The sequence below is a fragment of the Mesoplodon bidens genome (assembly GCF_964165515.1).
Source record: "Mesoplodon bidens genome assembly, chromosome: 6".
Taxonomy (NCBI): Eukaryota; Metazoa; Chordata; class Mammalia; order Artiodactyla; family Ziphiidae; genus Mesoplodon; species Mesoplodon bidens.
The window spans coordinates 8,672,410-8,696,919 of NC_138162.1; the positions used below are offsets into that span (position 1 = coordinate 8,672,410).

Consider the following 24,510-nt stretch of genomic DNA (forward strand, 5'->3'; position numbering starts at 1 on the left):
CACCAAAAACAACGGGAACTACGAACCTGCAGCCTGCAAAAAGGAGACCCCAAACACAGTAACATAAGCAAAATGAGAAGACAGAAAAACACACAGCAGGAGAAGGAACAAGATAAAAACCCACCAGACCTAACAAATGAAGACGTAATAGGCAGTCTACCTGAAAAAGAATTCAGAATAATGATGGTAAAGATGATCCAAGATTCTATTTCCCAGATCCAAAATCTTGGAAATAGAATAGACAAAATGCAAGAAACAGTTAACAAGGACCTAGAAGAACTAAAGATGAATCAAGCATCGATTAAAAACACAATACATGAAATAAAAAATACTCTAGATGGGATCAATAGCAGAATAACTGAGGCAGAAGAACGGATAAGTGAGGTGGAAGATAAAATAGTGGAAATAACTGCTGCAGAGCAAAATAAAGAAAAAAGAATGAAAAGAACAGAGGACAGTCTCAGAGACCTCTGGGACAACATTAAACGCACCAACATTCGAATTATAGGGGTTCCAGAAGAAGAAGAGAAAAAGAAAGGGACTGAGAAAATATTTGAAGAGATTATAGTTGAAAACTTCCCTAATATGGGAAAGGAAATAGTTAATCAAGTTCAGGAAGCACAGAGAGTCCCATACAGAATAAATCCAAGGAGAAATACGCCAAGACACATATTAATCAAACTGTCAAAAATTAAACACAAAGAAATCATATTAAAAGCAGCAAGGCAAAAACAACAAATAACACACAAGGGAATCCCCATCAGGATAACAGCTGATCTATCAGCAGAAACTCTACAAGCCAGAAGGGAGTGGCAGGACATAATTAAAGTGATGAAGGAGAAAAACCTGCAACCAAGATTACTCTACCCAGCAAGGATCTCATTCAGATTTGATGGAGAAATTAAAACGTTTACAGACAAGCAAAAGCTGAGAGAGTTCAGCACCACCAAACCAGCTTTACAACAAATGCTAAAGGAACTTCTCTAGGCAAGAAACACAACAGAAGGAAAAGACCTACAATAACGAACCCAAAACAATTAAGAAAATGGGAATAGGAACATACATATCAATAATTACCTTAAATGTAAATGGACTAAATGCTCCCACCAAAAGACACAGATTGGCTGAATGGATACAAAAACAAGACCCATATATATGCTGTCTACAAGAGACCCACTTCAGACCTAGAGACACATACAGACTGAAAGTAAGGGGATGGAAAAAGATATTCCATGCAAATGGAAACCAAAAGAAAGCTGGAGTAGCAATTCTCATATCAGACAAAATAGACTTTAAAATAAAGACTACTAGAAGAGACAAAGAAGGACACTACATAATGATCAAGGGATCGATCCAAGAAGAAGATATAACAATTGTAAATATTTATGCACCCAACATAGGAGCACCTCAATACATAAGGCAAATACTAACAGCCATAAAAGGAGAAATCGACAGTAACACAATCATAGTAGGGGACTTTAACACCCCACTTTCACCAATGGACAGATCATCCAAAATGAAAATAAATAAGGAAACACAAGCTTTAAATGATACATTAAACAAGATGGACTTAATTGATATTTATAGGACATTCCATCCAAAAACAACAGAATACACATTTTTCTCAAGTGCTCATGGAACATTCTCCAGGATAGATCATATCTTGGGTCACAAATCAAGCCTTGGTAAATTTAAGAAAATTGAAATTGTATCAAGTGTCTTTTCTGACCACAATGCTATGAGACTAGGTATCAATTACAGAAAAAGAGCTGTAAAAAATACAAACACATGGAGGCTAAACAATACACTACTTAATAACGAAGTGATCACTGAAGAAATCAAAGAGGAAATTAAAAAATACCTAGAAACAAATGACAATGGAGACACGACGACCCAAAACCTATGGGACGCAGCAAAAGCAGTTCTAAGAGGGAAGTTTATAGCAATACAATCCCACCTTAAGAAACAGGAAACATCTCGAATAAACAACCTAACCTTGCACCTAAAGCAATTAGAGAAAGAAGAACAAAAACACCCCAAAGTTAGCAGAAGGAAAGAAATCATAAAAATCAGATCAGAAATAAATGAAAAAGAAATGAAGGAAACGATAGCAAAGATCAATAAAACTAAAAGCTGGTTCTTTGAGAAGATAAACAAAATTGATAAACCATTAGCCAGACTCATCAAGAAAAGAAGGGAGAAGACTCAAATCAATAGAATTAGAAATGAAAAAGGAGAAGTAACAACTGACACTGCAGAAATACAAAAGATCATGAGAGATTACTACAAGCAACTCTATGCCCATAAAATGGACAACCTGGAAGAGATGGACAAATTCTTAGAAATGCACAACCTGCCAAGGCTGACTCAGGAAGAAATAGAAAATATGAATAGACCAATCACAAGCACTGAAATTGAAACTGTGATTAAAAATCTTCCATCAAACAAAAGCCCAGGACCAGATGGCTTCACAGGCGAATTCTATCAAACATTTAGAGAAGAGCTAACACCCATCCTTCTCAAACTCTTCCAAACAATATCAGAGGAAGGAACACTCCCAAAGTCATTCTACGAGGCCACCATCACCTTGATACCAAAACCAGGCAAGGATGTCACAAAGAAAGAAAACTACAGGCCAATATCACTGATGAACATAGATGCAAAAATCCTCAACAAAATACTAGCAAACAGAATCCAACAGCACATTAAAAGGATCATACACCATGATCAAGTGGGGTTTATTCCAGGAATGCAAGGATTCTTCAATATACGCAAATCAATCAATGTGATACACCATATTAACAAGTTGAAGGAGAAAAACCATATGATCATCTCAATAGATGCAGAGAAAGCTTTTGACAAAATTCAACACCCATTTATGATAAAAACCCTGCAGAAAGTAGGCATAGAGGGAACTTTCCTCAACATCATAAAGGCCATATATGACAAACCCACAGCCAACATTGTCCTCAATGGTGAAAAACTGAAACCATTTCCACTAAGATCAGGAACAAGACAAGGCTGCCCACTCTCACCACTCTTATTCAACATAGTTTTGGAAGTTTTAGCCACAGCAATCAGAGAAGAAAAGGAAATAAAAGGAATCCAAATTGGAAAAGAAGAAGTAAAGCTGTCACTGTTTGCAGATGACATGATACTATACATAGAGAATCCTAAAGATGCTACCGAAAAACTACTAGAACTAATCAATGAATTTGGTAAAGTAGCAGGATACAAAATTAATGTACAGAAATCTCTGGCATTCCTGTACACTAATGATGAAAAATCTGAAAATGAAATCAAGAAAACACTCCCATTTACCATTGCAACAAAAAGAATAAAATATCTAGGAATAAACCTACCTAAGGAGACAAAAGACCTGTATGCAGAAAATTATAAGACACTGATGAAAGAAATTAAAGATGATACAAATAGATGGAGAGATATACCATGCTCCTGGATTGGAAGAATCAATATTGTGAAAATGACTCTACTACCCAAAGCAATCTACAGATTCAATGCAATCCCTATCAAACTACCACTGGCATTTTTCACAGAACTAGAACAAAAAATTTCAAAATTTGTTTGGAAAAACAAAAGTCCCCGAATAGCCAAAGCAATCTTGAGAACGAAAAATGGAGCTGGAGGAATCAGGCTCCCTGACTTCAGACTATACTACAAAGCTACAGTAATCAAGACAGTGTGGTACTGGCATAAAAACAGAAAGATAGATCAGTGGATCAGGATAGAAAGCCCAGAGATAAACCCACGCACATATGGCCAACTTATCTTTGATAAAGGAGGCAGGAATGTACAGTGGAGAAAGGACAGCCTCTTCAATAAGTGGTGCTGGGAAAACTGGACAGGGACATGTAAAAGTTTGAGATTAGATCATTCCCTAACACCATACACAAAAATAAGCTCAAAATGGATTAAAGACTTAAATGTAAGGCCAGAAACTATCAAACTCTTAGAGGAAAACATAGGTAGAACACTCTATGACATAAATCACAGCAAGATCCTTTTGGACCCACCTCCTAGAGAAATGGAAATAAAAACAAAGATAAACAAATGGGACCTAATGAAACTTCAAAGCTTTTGCACAGCAAAGGAAACCATAAACAAGACCAAAAGACAACCCTCAGAATGGGAGAAAATATTTGCAAATGAAGCAACTGACAAAGGATTAATCTCCAAAATTTATAAACAGCTCATGCAGCTCAATAGCAAAAAAACAAACAACCCAATCCAAAAATGGGCAGAAGACTTAAATAGGCATTTCTCCAAAGAAGATATACAGACTGCCAACAAACACATGAAAGAATGCTCAACATCATTAATCATTAGAGAAATGCAAATCAAAACTACAATGAGATATCATCTCACACCAGTCAGAATGGCCATCATCAAGAAATCTAGAAACAATAAATGCTGGAGAGGGTGTGGAAAAAAGGGAACACTCTTGCACTGCTGGTGGGAATGTGAATTGGTACAGCCACTATGGAGAACAGTATGGAGGTTCCTTAAAAAACTAAAAATAGAACTACCATATGACCCAGCAATCCCACTACTAGGCATATACCCTGAGAAAACCATAATTCCAAAAGAGACATGTACCAAAATGTTCATTGCAGCTCTATTCACAATAGCCCGGAGCTGGAAACAACCTAAGTGTCCATCATCAGATGAATGGATAAAGAAGATGTGGCACATATATACAATGGAATATTACTCAGCCATAAAAAGAAACGAAACTGAGCTATTTGTAATGAGGTGGATAGACCTAGAGTCTGTCATACAGAGTGAAGTAAGTCAGAAAGAGAAAGACAAATACCGTATGCTAACACATATATACGGAATTTAAAAAAAAAAAAAAGTCATGAAGGACCTAGGGGCAAAACGGGAATAAAGACACAGACCTACTTGAGAATGGACTTGAGGATATGGGGAGGGGGAAGGGTAAGCTGTGACAAAGCGAAAGAGAGGCATGGACATATATACACTACCAAACGTAAGGTAGATAGATAGTGGGAAGCAGCCACAGAGCACAGGGAGATCAGCTTGGTGCTTTGTGACCGCCTGGAGGGGTGGGATGGGGAGGGTGGGAGGGAGGGAGATGCATGAGGGAAGGGATGTGGGAACAGATGTATATGTATGACTGATTCACTTTGTTATAAAGCAGAAACTAATTAAAAAATTAAAAAAAATAAAAAATAAAAAAAAAAAAAAAAAAAAAAAAGAATCTGCTTCCAAGCTCACTCACGTGGCTATCGGCAGGCCTCACACCCTCGCCACACAGGCCTCGCCAGAGGACAGCCAAACACACGGCTGCTGGAGTCCCCCAGGATGCGTGAGCCAAGAAAGAGTAAGACGACAGCAACACCCAACAGAGAAGCAGTCTTTTTATAATCGAATCCCGGAGTGACATCCCATTATTTCTGTCACGTAGGGGTTTGTTAGAAGCAAGTCAGTATGTTCTGCCCGAGCTCCAGGGGAAGGGACTATACGAGGGATCGTCGGGGCCGTCTTAGAAGCTATCTACCACGTGAAATCTTTCAGATTCTCAGGGCCATTGTCCTAACTCTTTCCAAAAGAGACGTCCCAATGGCCCCACGTTATTTCTGTGGCTGGAGAAACTCTAGCCCTTCCTCCATCCCTAATCCTTCTCTTCTTGAGGGCTGGCTGACCCTGGGAAGGCCCTCCTTCTCCCACCTTGAGCCCCTGTACCACACAGGAGGGCCCTGGAGACATTCCTCTCTTCAGCCCACTGTCTGGTTTCTCCAGAGGGTAAAGGTCTGTTAGCAGGAACACATGGCATATTCTGAGGTTAGTGGTGGGGCTCTGGGGTCGCAGCACTAGAATGTGGCATTAGTAAGTGGTGAAACTTTTAACAAGTCTTATTTAGCTTCTGCAACTGTGACATAAGTTAAAAATAGTGCCTTCCTCCGAGGAAGGAGTGTTGGGAGGATTAAATGAGATCAGGAGTGTAAAGCACTCGGTGCGGGGCCTGTTGTGTGGCGGAGGAAGTAAATGTGAGCGCTGGTCATTTTTATTATTGTCAGCTTCTATTTAGAAGTCCAAAGAGCAAAGGTCAAAGAGGAGCAGTTGTCTGATGACTCCACAGATTCCTGCTATGGAAACACACCTTCACTTGCACAAAACGGGCTCGTGCTCTCACCTCCTTTCCGGGGTTCAGACAAAACTGCTCGACCCACGGAAAGGCTGACTGCGGGTCCTCCCTGTGCCCCAGAAGGGACAAATGTGACCAGCGGCTCAGCACTGGGCAGCAAAGCCTGAAGGAAAGAAACCTCTCCCCCAGCGTGCTTTCCTCCCGTGCTGCTTCTCTCCATGGAGACAGATGTTAAACGGAGGATGCATACGTTAAGGCAGGGTGGAACCCCAGCCATGAGCATGAGGTCTGGAGTTAAACTTGGTGTCTGCCTGGCGTACGATGCTGCTTAAGTCATAAGTGAAATAGTAGGGTTTTTTCATTCGCAAAATGGGGATTTTAATAACATCCACTGGCTTTTTGTGAAAATTGACCAAGACTGTGAAGTCCCAGAGAAATGTGGATTTTAAGGTAACAAATCCTGAGATTGCAAAAGTAAAGGCAAAATTCTCTCTGGAAGGGAGAGATTTAAAACCATATGCAGCTGATGACTCGAAAAAATAATGGAAAAGGTTTCCTTCATTTGGGATGGGTTGTGTCTTTGTGATTATTCTGTTGATTGAGAAGCATGTTTGAGATGCGTCAGAAGGTAGCTTTTCCCTGCTTGCTGGGCCCCAGAGGGGGTTGGATGTCTCCATCTGGAGAAGGAGAAACTTGATCAAAGGCTCTCCTGGGCTGGTTGCGCCCTGTAGCACGTGGCCATCGGGCAAAGAGGAGAAAGGCACGGCTCTGGGCTCCAGAAGTAGGCATTCCAGAACGCAGGCTTAAGATTTTCTTTGTGGCACTGACATCCCCTTAGCCATCCCCGAGCTGTGCTTCCCTGGCTAAGGAAGGAGGAGCCTGGGGCTTCCCTGGTGGCACAGTGGTTAAGAATCCGCATGCCAATGCAGGAGACACGGGTTCGAGCCCTGGTCCGGGAAGACCCCACATGCCACAGAGCAATTAAGCCCACGCACCGCAACTACTGAGCCTGCACTCTAGAGCCTGCGAGCCACGACTACTGAAGCCGGCGTGCCACAACTACTGAAGCCCATGCGTCTAGAGCCTGTGGTCTGCAACAAGAGAAGCCACCACAACGAGAAGCCTGCACAATGCAACGAAGATTAGCCCCCGCTAGCCGCAATTAAGAGAAAGCCCACGTGCGGCAAAGAAGACCCAACACAGCCAAAAATAAAATAAATAAAATAAATTTATTTTTTTAAAAAAGGGGGGGACTTCCCTGGTGGTGCAGTGGCTAAGAATCCGCCTGCCAATGCAGGGGACATGGGTTTGAGCCCTGGTCCGGGAAGATCCCACATGCTGCGGAGCAACTAAGCCCGTGCGCCACAACTCCTGAGCCTGTGCTCTAGAGCCCGCGAGCCACGGCTACTGAACCTGCGCTCTAGAGCCCGCGAGCCACAACTACTGAGCCCGCATGCCACGACTACTGAAACCCGCACGCCTAGAGCCCATGCTCCGCAACAAGAGAAGCCACCGACCACAATGAGGAGCCCGCGCACTGCAACGAAGAGTAGCCCCCCGCTCGCTGCAACTAGAGAAAGCTCGTGTGCAGCAACGAAGACCCAACGCAGCCATAAATAAATAAATATATAAATATATTAGGAAAAAAAGGAAGGAGGAGCTTGGCTCCACACAGGTCCAGCTGGAGAGACTGGGTAGGAAAGCAGAAGATGACTGGAGGGAGGGATCAGGGTTTGTGGCCAGGCAGCTGGCTGAGGCACCAGGAACGACCAGGATGGATCTGTGGAACAAATGAGTATTCCTTGGGGATTCTTGGGAACACGTGGGGTGGGGAACTGAAGGGAAAAAAGGCTGGATTTCCTGCATGTGGAATGGAATTTTTTCAGTTGGGAGTTAAAGGAAAGAATTAGTCTTAATGCTGGCAAACTTGGGGACAGGTGGATAACACTGTGGTAACCCTAACTTGGGAGCCATAGGACTTTGGTCCTGGGGTGGTACAGGCCCCCACCAAAGGGGCAACAGCCACTCTGATTCAGTTCTGGGAAGCAGAAGATCTGCCGGCATCCACCAGTTCAAGCCCTCCTGCCTTCGGGAGGGAGATCACGAGAGCGCATGCCCGTGCCCTTTCATCTCTGCTCAGATGCGCACATCCTTCATTCTCAGAGCCCAGGCACGGGGAGATGCAGGAGTCTCCAATCCGGTATGAGGGACATGCTCACTGATAACTGTTTTAGGTCTTTCCAAGGCTTTGCTCTAAAATGAACTGTTTGCAAAAGGGCTTCCCCTTCCCCTCCCCCACCCCCAGCAGTTTCTGAAATACAGTGATGCACCACAGGCTTCCGTGTGGTCCCCTGCCTGGTTTTCCCTCCTCCAGCCTGACCTCCCCCAAGCCGGGCACCTGCTGTCGGCCAGGAGACCCATGTTCAAGGCAAACCCAAGCCAACCACGCCCTTGCTCAAAACCCTCCTGGTCCCCTACTGCTCGCGGAGGCCCGGAGCCTGAGCCCCGCCCCCCACTCCCAGTGTCCAGGCCCTAAGCAACCTCACCCCTCCCTCCCACTCCAGCTGCTTCTCACGACACCCTCCCCCTGATTCTCTACTCTCCAGGCAGTTTTCCCAGCAAACATGTTTTTCCCCACTTCAGGGCTCTTGCACAAGCTGCTGTCTTTGTCTGGGATGCTCACATGCCACCCTTTCATCCAGCTTATTCATCGTTTAGGGCTTCCCTCCAGAAAACCCTTGCTGGTCCCCCAGCCTGGGATGGGTCCCCCTTTCTTCACTCCTTTGCCTTTCCCTCCACAGTGCTCAGCTCACTTTGGTTTCTAGTTCACTGCCAGTGATCAGATCTGGGCCGTGAGCGCCGCCAGAGCAGAACTGAAGTCTGGTGCCCGGGTGAGAACACACCCACCTTGCAGGGGGCCTGGCGCGTGAGGCCCTCAGGCTCAGAGTGTGAGCCCCTCACTCCCAGCTGTTCTGGGGGCTTTGGGGCATCAGCGTAAACGCTTCTTTTTGACCAATGACCACTTCTTTTCGAAAGTCCTTTTAGATATCCCACAGTTTAAGTCTTTTAATTTTATACCCAGAATTTGGAAACAACTTGCCTTTATTTTAAACTTCGGAGTCCATATTTGAAAATAATACCTTGCTTTTTAAAAATGGGAGGATTCGGCTGTTTGAAGGAATAGCTTAGCTTCTAGAAATTTACTTCACATATTAGAAGCCTGGGTAAATTTACCAGGAATCTAAACGTTCTCTAACTATTCAGAACTGTCAGAATGCCTAGTTTTTGTTCCTTGAGAGATCACAATTTTCCACACTGCCTATAGTTACTTTTAGAATCAGGCTCTAAACCTTTTAAAATCTATTACATTCGTAATTTTATTTAGCTATTTCCTGGAGGGAATTATAGGTTCTGAAAACCAAACACCCTCTAAATCAATAAAGCTACTTGGAAATAAATGCTGTAGCCACGCTTCACAGCTCATTGCCTGCTTTTGTTATCACTTTGACCTGAACTGGGTATTTACGAGGAGTAACTATCAGATAAAATTAAGCTGCAAATAACTGACCTGACTATTTCCCACCACTATTTTTGCACTTTGAAATAAATGGGAATAAACTTTTTGAGACAAAGAGAGTCTTATTTTTGAAATGTAGTAAGTTTTTCCCTCAGTGTTTTTTAAATTATGCTTCACAAGAAACAGTGCACCAAAGTGCAGCCAACTGGCTCTAAAATTTGCATTGGAAGGAGTTGGAATACACACCCACATGGTTAATAATGTGCCAGTAGTACATGAGGGTATCTTTACATGGAGTAAGAGACACATGTGTGAATAGTCCCAGGAAACCAGTTAGCGTAGAACCTTCCACAGAGGTTTAAAAGAATCGTTACAAAAGTAAAACCTATACTTGCTATTAGAGGCAAATAACCACTGAAGCAGCGCTCAAAGTCTCAAGCAGGAACTAAACGAACGAAGCAGCTGGAAATATCAAGGGCTGACCTCAAGTCCCTCCCAGAGGATAACTCCCTCTCCCCCAAGGAAAACACCTACGGTGAGGACGTTGCCAGGGGAAAAAGAAATGGTTTCAGACATTTTTTCCTATATTGTACTTTCCAGGAATTATGTAACTCTTCCTCTTTTGATAAACAAATCCATCTCCAGGACATGTTGGGTTTTCAAGAGGAATCCAGTACTAAAACCACAACCTGGATTTGGACAGGGTCTGTCCATGGCAATCAGAGGTGCAGGGAGGCCTTAGCTGCCCTCAGGATGGATGGCCCCGCTGAGCCTCAGAATGGGATCTTTCTTCATTCTTTTTAATGAAACCCTGCCCTCCCCCCGCCATGGTAAACCCTCACACACCGTCCTGAGGACAGAGAGCACACTGGAGTCACCTCCTGTTCTTTCAGTCTGACTTGTACACTGCAGGAGTCATTCTGATGCAAGGATGAGAAATGCAGTCCGATTGGCTCAAGGGGGGAGGGAAATCCTCGTAGTGGGGAAGGAATAGGAGCAGGCAGTGGAGCTAGGCTCACTCAGGGACAAGGAGGGTCTTACAGGAGAACAGAGGCCCGCACGGAGTCTCTTGGGAAGTACCTGCCAGGAAGAGACAGCTGAGATGAGGTGATCAAGGACAAGGAGGGGGCATCTGTCCAAAAACTCAGCGTCAAGGGGCCCTGGCACGGACTACATGTCCGCTGCCAAGTGTGGACCTACCCGGCGGCCTGATGAGAGCCATCATGGTCACGCACGAGGGGCATCTGGCCAGAGGCCTGAACAGGGGACTCCTCCGAAGGGGAGGGGTCTGGGGGCATACGTTTGGTCTGATGAGAAGGGACACAGGTCAGCAAGGGGAGATGGTATTCGTTGAGTCAGCCCTTGGCTGAGGCCCACCGACCAATCTCTCAGAAGCCCAAGACAGCACTGGTTTGTGGTCCAAGAACAGTGTCACAAGAAAGAGCCAAGACAATTCATCCCACTTCACATAGCGCCCGATGGAGGCCATCCACAAGTCATAAATGGCAGAGGACATACAGGTGGCAACTGAAAGGGAGGAGTAGGAAAATAATGACCTGAACAGTGGAGGCAGGGTGTCAGGAGAGGGCAGTGTTAAGATCTTAGGGCTTAGGGCTTCCCTGGTGGCGCAGTGGTTGAGAATCTGCCTGCCAATGCAGGGGACACGGGTTCGAGCCCTGGTCTGGGAAGATCCCACATGCCGCGGAGCAACTAGGCCCGTGAGCCACAACTACTGAGCCTGCGCGTCTGGAGCCTGTGCTCCGCAACAAGAGAGGCCCGCGCACTGCGATGAAGAGTGGCCCCCGCTTGCCGCAACTAGAGAAAGCCCTCGCACAGAAATGAAGACCCAACACAGCCAAAAAAAAATAATAATAATAATTTTAAAAAGAGCTTAGGGCTTATAGCCACACCACTGGGCCAAGGCCTGGCTCTACCACTCTCCAGTTATGTGACCCTCTCAGCACCTCCTTATTCACTGGGCCATTTTGTGAGTGTTCATCGAGATGGTGCATTAAAATACCTAGCAAGGTGCCGGGCACAGAGAAAGGAGACAATCAACAGCAGCTCTTGTGATCATTTTATGAGAGAGAAGAGGCCATCCTTAATGATCCTGGAGCACCTCTGCTAGTTGAACCAGTGGGCTGCACCCTAATGCCATCGACCAATCCTCCGATTGATTAGCCTCAGGCAAGGTGGGAATAGGCTTGGGAGCTGCGCACACCAACATGCCCTCCACCTGCAGATCTGAGTGGAAAGGCATTGTAGTTTACAGCAAGTGGTAAGACGAGAACGAGGAAAGGATAAGGAAGCGTGAAAAAAGAATGATAATTCAATAACATGGCTTAAGTCTAAACAAATGGGAAAGACTTTTACTCCCCTACTGAAAGGCAAGATCCCTCATATTGGGCCCAACTAAATACGGTTTTTAAGGACCACACTTAAGACAAAACAACTTAAAATATTAAAATGCACAATATAGTCAAAGATTTATAAAATGAATGCAAAGGAAAAATAAATCAGATTTCAAAGAATTAACACTAACAAAATAAAAGCAAATAATAAATGGAATCAAAATCGTTTTGTATGGGACACACTTCATAACGAATCTGCCACTGTTATAAACTTCTATATAGTCATTCATTGGTATCCATGTGGGATTGGCCCCAGGACCCCTGCAGATACCAAAATCCAGGGATGCTCAAGTCCCTTATGTAAAATGGCATAGTATTTGCATATAACCTACACACACCCTCCCCTACACTTTAAATCATCTCTGGGTTACTTGTAATACCTAATACGATTAAATGCTATGTAAGTAGTTGCCAGCACCTGGCAAGTTCAAGCTTTGCTTTTTGGAACTCTGTGGATTTTTTTTCCCGAATATTTTCGGTTGAGAGTTAGTTGGCTGAATCCATGAATGCAGAACCTAGGGATATGGAGGGCCAACTGTCTACTAAATAATGTAAGGCAGAAACTGTTAGAAATGCAAGGGGACTCTGAGACATATTTCTGTCCTTGACAGACCAGGTTGTCAAAAATGAAAATTTTGAATGTTGTCATTATAAGAGTAACTTGAGAGATTACATCTTTTCCAGCACCCATGAAATATTTACACGAACTGATGTTATATTAAACCACAAGATAAATATCAAACATTTTTAAAAACCTAGAAAGCATATGTGTCATATATTCTAAAACAATGTTAAAAAAAGTTAGAGAGAAGACCATTTTTAAAAACCAAAGCCCTTCATAGCTGGGTTATGCATAATAGTGAAAAAGTGAGCCAAAATAGTGTTATCCAAAAAGTGAAACAACTCACATATCCATCAGATGATGACAGATAAATAGAATGTGGTACATCCATTCAATGGAATATTATTTGGCCATAAGGAGGAATGAAATACTGATCATGCTCTAACAGGGATGAACCTTGAAAACATGACGCTCAGGGAAAGAAGCCAGTCATAGAAGACCACACTGTACAAGTCAATTCATATGAAATGTCCCAAATAAGCAAATCTATGAAGACAGAAAGTAGGTTAGCAGTTCATCTGGGGCTGAGGGTGAGGAGGTGGAAGGCAGGTGGCGAGAAGGAAAAGGAGTGACTATGAATGGGTATGGGTTTTCTCGCTGGGGTGATTAAAAAGTTCTAAAATTGACTGCCCTATGGTCGTACAACTTTGTGAATATACTAAAAATCATTGATTGTACACTTTAAATGGATGATACATGAATTATAACTCAATAAAGCCATTTGAAAAAACCAAAACCAAAAACTCAAGCTCTTGAAAATTAAAAAAAAACACTACCTTAAATACACTTGGATAAAAGAAAAATTGAAACTATAATTACAGAACATTTAAAGATATCACTCAGTACACTATACATTAAAACATGTAGGATACAACCAAAGCAGCAATTAGATGGAAATATATACCCTCAACTGTTTTCCAAATGAAAGTAGAAAGAATAATATATATACAAATAAGCCAATAATCTGTTTACAATAACAAAACAACTTAAGGAAAGCAGAAGAAATGAATTATAAAAGACAAAAGCATAAATTCCATATTTCGTCAAATTTAGGATGTCATCTATTATAAATTTAGGATGCACCATAATTTTATGTATCACTAAGAAAAACTGCTGCCAATTAAACCATGTCACAATGCTTTGTTAGCATCAATTGAAAGATGCATCCCAATTTGAGAGATTTAAAAATGTGGAGAAAAAAAGCACATCCTAGACTAATGGAATATAGTAAATTAGAAAGCAGGAAGACAATGTGACTGATAAACAAATATGAAGTCTAATTCTTTGGAAAGACCAACAGACATACCTCTGGCAAAGCAAATTAAAAAAAGAAAGAGAAAACAAAAATGCAGACAATTAGGAATGCAAAGCAAATGTAACCATACATACACAGGAGGTTAAAATTTATAAGTGATTATATAAAACCCTATGTTCAAAAAAATTAAGTGAGGAAAAACTTTATGCTAATAATTTCAAAAACTTGGGTCAAATGGACAATTTCCTACTAACATTAAGTTTTCCAAATTAGCTTTAAAAGAATTAGAAACTTAAATACAACAATGCTCATAGAGGACAGTTAAAAGTTGTCAAAAATGTATCTCAAAAAACTTACACTAGATTTCTGAAAATACTAGGAGTCACTTCCATAAAACCTTAATTTTCCTTGTTCTTAATACTATTTTATATCATAAAGAGATAGAAAATTTTCATAAAATTACCATAACTGTGAAAAACCAAACCAAAAGAAATATTTTTCACCCGTCAAACTGGCAAAGGAAAAAAAAAAGAAAGGAAAAGAAAAAAAAGCACATGAAAATACACAGCATTTGTGCACATGGGGAAAACAGGCAATTTCTTCCCCTCCTAATGAAAATATAAGTTGTTACAACCTCTATGGAGAGTGTTTTGAAGTATACATGAAAAGGCACACAATTTTGCAAAAGTTTTGACCCACTAATCACACTTCCAGGAATTTATTACAAGGTAATAATCATAACTATATAGGTGATTTTTGCCACAGGGATGTCCACTGCAAAATTTTAATAGCAAAAATGTATAGACAAATGTCAATATTAGAGAGATTCCAGCTGGACAAATCCATGTGATGGGACTGAGTCATAGTATAGAAATGCAGGTAATAACGTTAAATGTTCACAACAGAGTAAACATACAGATTTTATATGCATCCAAACGAATGAAAAGATATGAAGCAAAACAGTGATTATCTCTAGGTGGGATAGCAAATGATACTAATTTTCTTCTCTTCCGAGTTCCTTGCAATAAACATGTATTATTTTCGAATCACTAAAATCAACAATCATTATAATAATTCTGTTGGAACAAATCTTATATATTAATAATGTCCAGAGAATCAGAAGAGAGGGGTTTGGGCCTGAGTGCCCCCAGTTCAAGAAGATGTGGATAAACCAGTAAGAGTCCTGTGACCCTTCTGAGCTGCAGGCTGGGGAGGCTTGGGATTCACAGATAATTTGTATTAGCAGCAGAATATCCCTTGTTTCAAGACCCTCATCAGGAAATTCCCATCTTCAGGAAGTATCAATAGCCTGTTCTAACCCAAGGAGCCAACCAATCACCTCTTTATCCATGGCCCATGCTGCTTCATGGAAATTTCTCAACTAGAAATTGTAAAAACATCTTATCTGGCAGTCAGCAGGTTTAAAAAATAATAATCCAATTCAGACTCCTACCTAGATAGGGAATACTGGGAACCATCTTCAGGCTTCGGATATATTCCCGAGTCCGCTTGTAATTATCTTCTTTAGACATCAGGTAGTCCAATTTCTCAAAGGTGGTCTTGTCTTTTCGATTCAACAGCTGGAGTGAGGAAAAAACAGAGTATGAGAGAGAAGAGAAATAAACCGGAAGAAGCAAAAGAGAAAGGATAACTGCGGATGAAAACTAAAAGGAAACCTCCTAAATGGCATGTCTATGATGTGCAGCATCCTGGGCACAACTAAGGATTTTAAGGTGCTGTTTCATGTAGAGATGGAGTGTTTCATAGGCTCGACTTGGTCATTTTTCAGAGTCTCCCACTTGGAAGATACCCTCCAAAGCTACCTAGTCCCTCGTTCTAGATGATGCCAGAATCCCCTGCATAGCACCCACCTTCACGGCGCACAGACCCTACAACAGCAAGGAGCTCAGAGAGTAAAGCAAATTGCTCAAGGTCACCTAGAGCTATTTCACAGTCAAGTCAGGTCTCTCTCCCTGTGTCCACAGAGAGATTCTTGCTCTCTCCTCCACATCTCTGCCATTGCTGAAGGCCCTGGAAGATCTCACACGCTTCACCTGCATATGCTGAACACATAGCCAGGCCATCTCTCCAATCTGGTCTATCTCCTCCAGATTCCCTGTGGTCTGTGGCTGTGTCATATTTACACTGGGTACGGTGTTCTACTCAAAATAAGCCAAACTTCTTTTCCATATGCAGTCATCTAAGGGGTGATTTAGTTATGCAAATACAGGATGAGCAGGCACCCACAGCCCAGAGATTAGAGACGTAAGAGCCTTCGTGACTGAGATCTCTGGAATGTAAAGCTGGTCACCAGGGAAGGGATGGCTCAGTGTTCATAAGGAGGCTTCTTGGAAGAAAGAAATAGAAACTGAATCCTGGTTCTCCAGACTTGATGCTAAGGACTCATGCTGTGGTCATCCTGCATGTCCCAAGTCAAGGCCCAGTGCCAGGAAATGGCAGTAAGTCTCCTTGAATAAAATGGCTTTGAGGAAAGGAGTCTAGGCTGAGAGCAGGCTTGAAAAAGAGGATCTGGGGAAGGATCAGCCGGAGACGGCTGGCTTTGGCACAGCGTGTGGCTTATGTTGCGAACCCCCAAGTTTCGCTTCCAGGGCCAGTGCCTGTGGGATTTGAGATCCATGGCGGAGGGTGTGGACCCTAGGCCAGGAGCATCCTTGGTCAGGTGTGGCGTTGAGACCCCATGGTCTGTGCAGGACCGGGAGCAGCAGCCCTGTCACATCAGTCAGACTGAGATAGGCCAGTGGTCAATAGCGCCATCATACAGCAGAGAGAAGTAGAACAGTGACTGTCCAGCACCAGGAGAAGCTGGCCTTTTGTGCTGAAATAGCCCCTTTGGGTTCCTGGGACCCAGGTCTGCACATTCCAAACTGAGGCCATGCCTGGTACACCAGCAAACTCAGGCTGCATCGGCGAATTCCTTGATCCTCAGCCTCTGGAGTCACCGAAGGTGCAGCCTCTGGAGTGCACAGGGGGAGCAGCCTAGCTGAGCAGTGACAGCTTAAGGACTTCAGAGAAGAGAGGCAAAAGAAAAAGCTGAAAGGAAGGTCCCAGTGCTGAAGAAGTTGGAGAGTAAATAGCAAGCTGTTTTGTTTTTTTTTTTTCCCATTGAGAAATTCAGGACACATCAGGGTGGGGATGCTACACAGATGCTTGGGATGACGGCTGCTTAACTGGCTTGCTAATTTAAGGCTGTTATTCGTCATATTAACAAATGGACAGGAAATCACACCATCTCCCATTTGCTGTTTGTAAAGCACCATAACATACAACGCATCTGATCTTTACAAACAAAGCCCAGGGACGAAAATGGAGCCGGGGTTATTGCCACTATTTCAGGTTCATAATCACAAGGATTAAGTGACTTGTCAGAGTAACCTTGGGGAACTTGATTCAATAGAGGAGAAAAATGTATATTATAGCAACATGGTAAGTAAGTAAATAGAGACCAAGAACCCAGACAAACAACAAGTAAATTATGGGCGAGGGAAGCATCAAGGATGCCTCTGTATAGAGAGAGGCATTTGAAATGAACATTTAAGGACAAGTAATTCACTAAATGAACTACTTATACCCAGATGAGAACCAGATACTCTAGTTGTGAATTGCCCCATTGTAAAGTTGAGCAGGCCCCTCACCCCCTTGGCTGGCAGGTCATCTCTTTATCAATGAAACCTAGAACCCCACCGAATCCTTTGGCAGTCACCCATGTTCGTCCAGCAGTCAAACAAATCCCTATGTTATCCTCACACACACTGCAGCTGAGCCATACTGGTGCCCAGTGCTCCCTCCACTGGGCCTCTGGACCCAGCTGAGGGATTGCCCTTGTCCCCTGGCATGTTTGGCCTATCTGCCTAGCCTGTCAAGTGCCTCTATGCATGGCACCACAGAGCTGATCAGCAGGACATCTGTGTCCTGACATAGACATGACCAGGCCAACATGATTCGAGCCCTGGAGGATATCCCTAAAAATCACCCTGCAGATTGACCTCAAACCAACAACTGGGGTTCTTTGGTGGAGTCAGACCACCAAAGGCAGCCACATTTGCACGCTTCCTAAATTTAAAACCAGGCTCCTCCAGGCCACACCTTTCTGTTAACCTTTTCTCTACACACATACTTCCTACCCCCCCCTCCATCCCTGCCCACACACACTCACACACACGTTCAGAAGGGCCGGGACTGGTTGACTACACTCATCTGCTCCATTCTGTGCCCACAAGCGAGGTCCAGGATGGCATCAGATTCCTCAAAAGGAATGCACAGGATGCTAGAAGACATGAAAAAAGCTCAGAACATCTATTTCCCATGCAAGCATTTGAACACTACTTGAGAACTTCCCCCAGCAAAATGAAAAGAATAAACCAAGTCCAGGAAGATATGGGATCTAGGAAACAGTGGACCCGGTCCATCAGTAGTAAAGGGAGATGACAGATGAACAGCAAGACTCAAGAACGACTGGTCTACATCTATCAAGCCCAGAAGAGATGTCTCCAGAGAAAGAGAAGTCTTGATAGAAAGCCTGACAGAACAGCACGTTTGTGGGGGGGATGGATATATTTATTATGTATAATAAAAATAAAATTAAATAAAATAAAGATTTTATATACAATATATAAAAATCTGATAAGATATTAAATAATATTATATATGTTTATGTGTGTATTTACATATACATATAAAATATCTGGTAGATAAGTGGTAGCTAGAGTAAGAATTTTTCCTTAAAAGAGATTTAGAGGGACTTCCCCGGTAGCGCAGTGGTTAAGAATACGCCTGCCAATGCAAGGGACACGGGTTCAAACCCTGGTCTGGGAAGATCCCACATGCCGCAGAGCAACTAAGACCGTGCGCCACAACTACTGAGCCTGTGCTCTAGAGCCCGCGAGCCACAACTACTGAAGCCCACGTGCCTAGAGCCCATGCTCTGCAACAAGACAAGCCACTGCAGTGAGAAGCCTGCGCACCGCAACGAAGAGGAGACCCCACTCTCCGCAACTAGAGAAAGCCCACATGCAGCAACAAAGACCCAATGCAGCCAAAAATAAGTAAATTAATTTAAAAAAAAAGAGAGAGAGATTTAGAAATGCCGGGGAAACAAAAGAGTATTCCAGAAAAGACATGGTATTCGTAGTTAACTACTTGACTATACAGAGAACCATAGTTGCACATTCCTAATAATTAAAACATGAATACTCATTTAGTAAAAGGGATTTAACCATAGTAACATGAGTGTTTTTGAAGAATGAGGAAAGGTGGTTCAGGGAAACTAAACCAACATCCATCATACAAAGAAGTCACCACATACTGTCTAAAGTGAGTGGATCAAGAAATTATAGCAAAAACTCATTGATGGAAACGTGGCAGAAATGACCAGAAGAAACCACTAAATAACTCTGAGTGTCTGCCTCTGGGGGAACGAATGGGGTATGGAGAGACAGAGCGATGAGTGTTAGTTGTTTCACTGAGACTTTCAGTACTTAGTGATGTTTAAAATCATGTGCATGTATTATGCTGAGAAAATTCTTTTAAGATTTAATTTTTTAAATATAGGATTTGTTTATTCAAAATATAACAGCATTTACTTGTACATGTTTTAAACTTTTATTACAAGTAGAGCCATAAACTGAAAACCTCCTGTGAATTGAGGGTCCTTTAGATTTTAGAGTTTACAGGGAGCCTCAGGAAGAAACCATCAGAACTACATGCAAGAAAACAAATTATCTGCCTACCTAAGTCAAACAGATACTAAAAGCATTCATGTTCAGGAAAAGAGGTAAGGAAATAAGATTAAGGAAAAGTTCACTAAATACAACAGGCAACTTCACTTCTAGTAAAGTTTAGACGTATTGGGCCACCCTGAGATTTCCCTTCCATAATATTTATTACGATTGTGACTATCTGTAGGATTATATCTGTGATCCCTCAGCAAATGAAGACTCCCATGAAGGCGGTGACCATGCTGGTTGTATTCACTCCACTATTCCCTGCAACTGGTATGGTTCCTGACACAGAGAAAACACTGCCTAAAGATCTGCTGAACAAAAAAATAAGAAAACTAACAATGACAATTTAAAAATTCAACTCCTTGGAAATTTTTGAACAATCCAATAATTCTTGGGTAAAGAAGAAATAAAAGCCAAGGTAATGGACTATTTACAAACCATAAACATACAGAACGTATAGATCACTATACGTTAAACTATGTGATGAGGCCAAAACTGTACTGAGAGGAAAAACGCATGGTTTTTAACTCTTATATAATTAAACAATAAGAATATAAATGAACTTAACATTCAACTCAAGAAACTAGGAAAACTGGGGTGGGGGGGGAGTAGGAGAAATTGATTAATAGATAAAATTAGGAATTATGTTTTAAAATATATATATATATATAACTAAACACAAAACCTATAGACATGATAACTAAACCCAATAACTAAATTTTATAAAAATCACAATAAAACAGGTAAAAATCTCTATTAAGTAAGGCAAAATGCAAAAATATACATTAGGATTGAGAAAGGGGCAAAACCACATATGCAAAGTGAACTAAAATTACAAGGTAAAAATAAAAGCCTTGAATATTGATTTTAAATAATTTTCATGGTGGCAAGTATCAGCTGCAAGGGATAAATGGAACTCAAACCACAGGGTCAAATGTTACGAAGATCACAAATCTTGGTCAAATACCTGAAGAAGCAGGTTGCTCTTGGAAATTTCCCTTATCATGCTCTGAGAGCCTGTTTGTGGCACTCATACTTGACTAACGATGAAAAATTCCCTTCTTCTGGTAAATAGTTCAAAACAGGAAGCTGTCTCCATAGAAGAAAAAAATAAGGCCCTCCAAATCTACTTTATGAGGACGATGGTATCTTGTTCCCTTGCCTTGAGAGAATAACATTTCTTGATACGTGGAAATGTTTTTCAACAAAATAACATTTCTTGATACGTGGAAATGCCGCTTTTCAATGAAGAACCTGTTGCTTCAAATATGTTAAAACTGGCTCAAAATTCTATTTTAATTCCAGTGTCTACTGTTGGTATGGAAAGAATTTTTAGTGCTGCGGATAATCTATGGACCAATGGATTCAACAGACTGAGTATGGAATGAAACTAGGGTGCTTTAAAAAAAGTAATTTTTACCTCTTTAGATACAAACTATTGGTTTCTGAAAAATAAACTACAAAGTCATATATCTAATGTAAAATATTAGACGCAATGGAGACTGTTATAAGTAACATAAGAGAAAACTATGACTTTGAAATTTAGTAAGTCTCCTGGCTAGCTGTCCATATCTGTCTTTGACTAAGGCTATTTTAAACTCTGTACAGATAGATGTTAACCTGTAGAAAATGTAGTAATGCAAATAATTCCAGCCCATATAAAGGCATATGATGTCTCATGGAATCCCACTGATCATCACCCTGGGAAAACTGACTAATTTTCTACCCATTTTAAAGATTATGTCAGCCTTCTTTACCTGACCATAAAAGTGCAGTAGTCTCAGTTCTCTTGGAATACAGTTGTAATATTTTACTGGTTCTCATACTAATTAATGAGTTAAATAAAATATTTGACAAGTATTCATTTATACTTGTATGAGTCATGATTTTATCTTTTAAAAAATTATTAACAGCTTATATGCACATACACATATACACATACATACATTCACATGCATACATACATACACAATGCATAATCTTGTAGGACAATTTTAATCATGTATTTCCAATAATTTTGCTAATTAAAAAAGAAAATATGCCATGGCAACCCCAGGAGACATTCCTACAAAGCCCCAAGAGTAGGGCCAGGAGGATGTGATTGGTCCTTGAACGGAAGTTTGCCAAGGGCCCATCCTGGGTCCAGAGTTGGTCTGTGTGGGTGAGGAGCCAGGTACCCAGTGTACACCCCAATTTGTTCAACCTGGTTGAGCCATGGGAAAGGCTGGCTAAGGCAAGGAAGGGTCAGAAACACTATGAGAGTGCTCTGGAAGGAGAGAACAAACTCCATTATGGGAAGGAGGAACCAGGAAGAGGTAGTCATAGAAACGAGTCTTGAAGGATTTCAACCAGCAGAAATGGGGCTGGAGAGGCTCCAGAAGCAAAAGAATGCACGAGCAGTGGCCTGGAGGTAGGAACACACAGGGATGCTTAAGGGAGCAGCAGTTTGGCAGAAATGCAGGCAAGTGTTGCCTTGTACAAGGCTGGAAGGTGAGAGAGAGATGGAAACTCCCCATTTGGCAAAGTTTGTTTTTTTTTAAAAATAGATGTTTATTGGAGTATACTTGCTTCACAACACTGTGTTAGTTTCTGTTGCGCACAAAGCAAATCAGCCATATGCATACACATGTCCCCATATCCCCTCCCTCCTGAGCCTCTCTTCCATCCTCCCTATCCCACCCCTCTAGGGCATCGCAAAGCACCCAGCCCATCTCCCTGCTACGCTGCTGCTTCCCACCAGCCAACTGTTTTACAGTCGGTCGTGTACATACGTCGATGCCACTCTCATTTCCCCCCAGCTTCGCCCTCCCACCCCATGTCCTCAAGTCCATTTTCTATGTCTACCTCTTTATTCCTGCCTTGCAACTAGGTTCATCAGTATCTTTTTCTTTTTTTTTTTTAGATTCCATACATGTGTGTTAGCATATGGTATTTGTTTTTCTCTTTCTGACTTACTTCACTCTGTATGACAGATTCTAGGTCCATCCACCTCACTACAGATAACTCAATTTTGTTTCTTTTTATGGCTGAGTAATATTCCATTGTATATATATGCCACATCTTCTTTATCCATTCATCTGTTGACGGACACTTAGGTTGCTTCCATGTCCTGGCTATTGTAAACAGTGCTGCAATGAACACTGGGGTGCATGTGTCTTTTTGATTTATGGTTTTCTCAGGGTATATGCCCAGGAGTGGGATTGCTGGGTCATACAGTAGTTCTATTTTTAGTTTTTTAAGGAGCCTCCATACTGTTTTCCATAGTGGTTGTATCAATTTACATTCCCACCAACAGTACAGGAGGGTTCCCTTTCACCACATCCTTTCTAGCATTTATTGTTTCTAGATTTTTTGATAATGGCCATTTTAACTGGGGTGAGGTGATACCTCATTGTAGTTTTGACTTGCATTTCTCTAACAATTAGTGATGTTGAGCATCTTTTCATGTGCCTCTTGGCCATCTGTACGTCTTCCTTGGTGAAATGTCTATTTAGGTCTTCCACCCATTTTTTAACTGGATTGTTTGGTTTTTTTGATATTGAGCTCCATGAGCTGTTTGTATATTTTGGAGATTAATCCTTTGTTGTTTCATTGGCAAATATTTTCTCCCATTCTGAGGGTTGTCTTTTTATCTTGTTTATGGTATCCTTTGCTGTGAAAAAGCTTTTAAGTTTAATTAAGTCCCATTTGTTTATTTCTGTTTTTATTTCCGTTACTCTAGGAGGAGGCTCAAAAAAATCTTGCTGTGGTTTATGTCAAAGAGTGTTTTTCCTATGTTTTCCTCTAAGAGTTTTATAGTGCCTGGTGTTACATTTAAGTCTTTAATCCATTTGGAGTTTATTTTTGTGTATGGTGTTAGGGAGTATTCTAATTTCATTCTTTTACATGTAGCTGTCCAGTTTCCCCAGCACCACTTACTGAAGAGGCTGTCTTTTCTCCATTGTATGTCCTTGCCTCCTTTGTTGTAAATTAGGTACCCATATGTGTGTGGGTTTATCTCTGGGCATTCTACCTTGTACCATTGATCTATATTTCTGTTTTTGTTCCAGTACCACCATACCGTCTTGATTACTGTAGCTTTGTGGTACAGTTTGAAGTCAGGGAGCCTGATTCCTCCAGGTCCATTTTTCTTTCTCAGGATTGCTTTGGCTATTTGGGGTCTTTTGTGTTTCCATACGAATTGTAAAATTTTTTGTTCTAATTCTGTGAAGAATGCCATTGGTAGTTTGATAGGGATTGCACTGAATCTGTAGATTGCTTTGGGTAGTATAGTCATTTTCACAATATTCATTCTTCCAATCCAAGAACATGGTATATTTCTCCATCTGTTTATGTCATCTTTGATTTCTTTCATCAGTGTCTTATAGTTTTCTGAGTACAAGTCTTTCACCTCCTTAGGCAGGTTTATTCCTAGGTATTTTATTCTTTTTTGTTGCAGTGGTAAATGGGAGTGTCTCCTTAATTTCTCTTTCTGATTTTTTGCTGTTGGTGTATAGGAATGCCAGAGATTTCTGTGCGTTAATTTTGTATCCTGCAACCTTACCAAATTCACTGATTAGTTCTAGTAGTTTTCTGGTGGCATCTTTAGGATTTTCTATGTATAGTATCATGTCAACCGCAAACAGTGACAGTTTTACTTTTCCTTTTCCAATTTGTATTCCTTTTATTTCTTTTTCTTCTCTGATTGCTGTGGCTAGGACTTCCAAAACTATGTTGAATAAGAGTGGCGAGAGTGGACATCCTTGTCTTGTTCCTGATCTTAGTGGAAATGCTTTCAGTTTTTCACCACTGAGTACAATGATTGCTGTGGGTCTGTCATATATGGCCTTTATTA

At 41.7% G+C, this 24,510-nt stretch overlaps 1 protein-coding gene across 7 annotated transcripts in view; it reads right to left on the reverse strand.

The window, feature by feature from the left end:
* Positions 1-24,510, reverse strand: part of RALGPS1 (Ral GEF with PH domain and SH3 binding motif 1) — a 286,463-nt gene that overhangs the window by 140,526 nt on the left and 121,427 nt on the right. For all 7 annotated transcript variants that reach the window (XM_081238238.1, XM_081238237.1, XM_081238240.1 and 4 more), the window contains one exon: positions 15,389-15,515. In XM_081238238.1, coding sequence (XP_081094364.1) covers positions 15,389-15,515 — 127 coding nt within the window. The remainder of the gene's footprint in view (positions 1-15,388; positions 15,516-24,510) is intronic.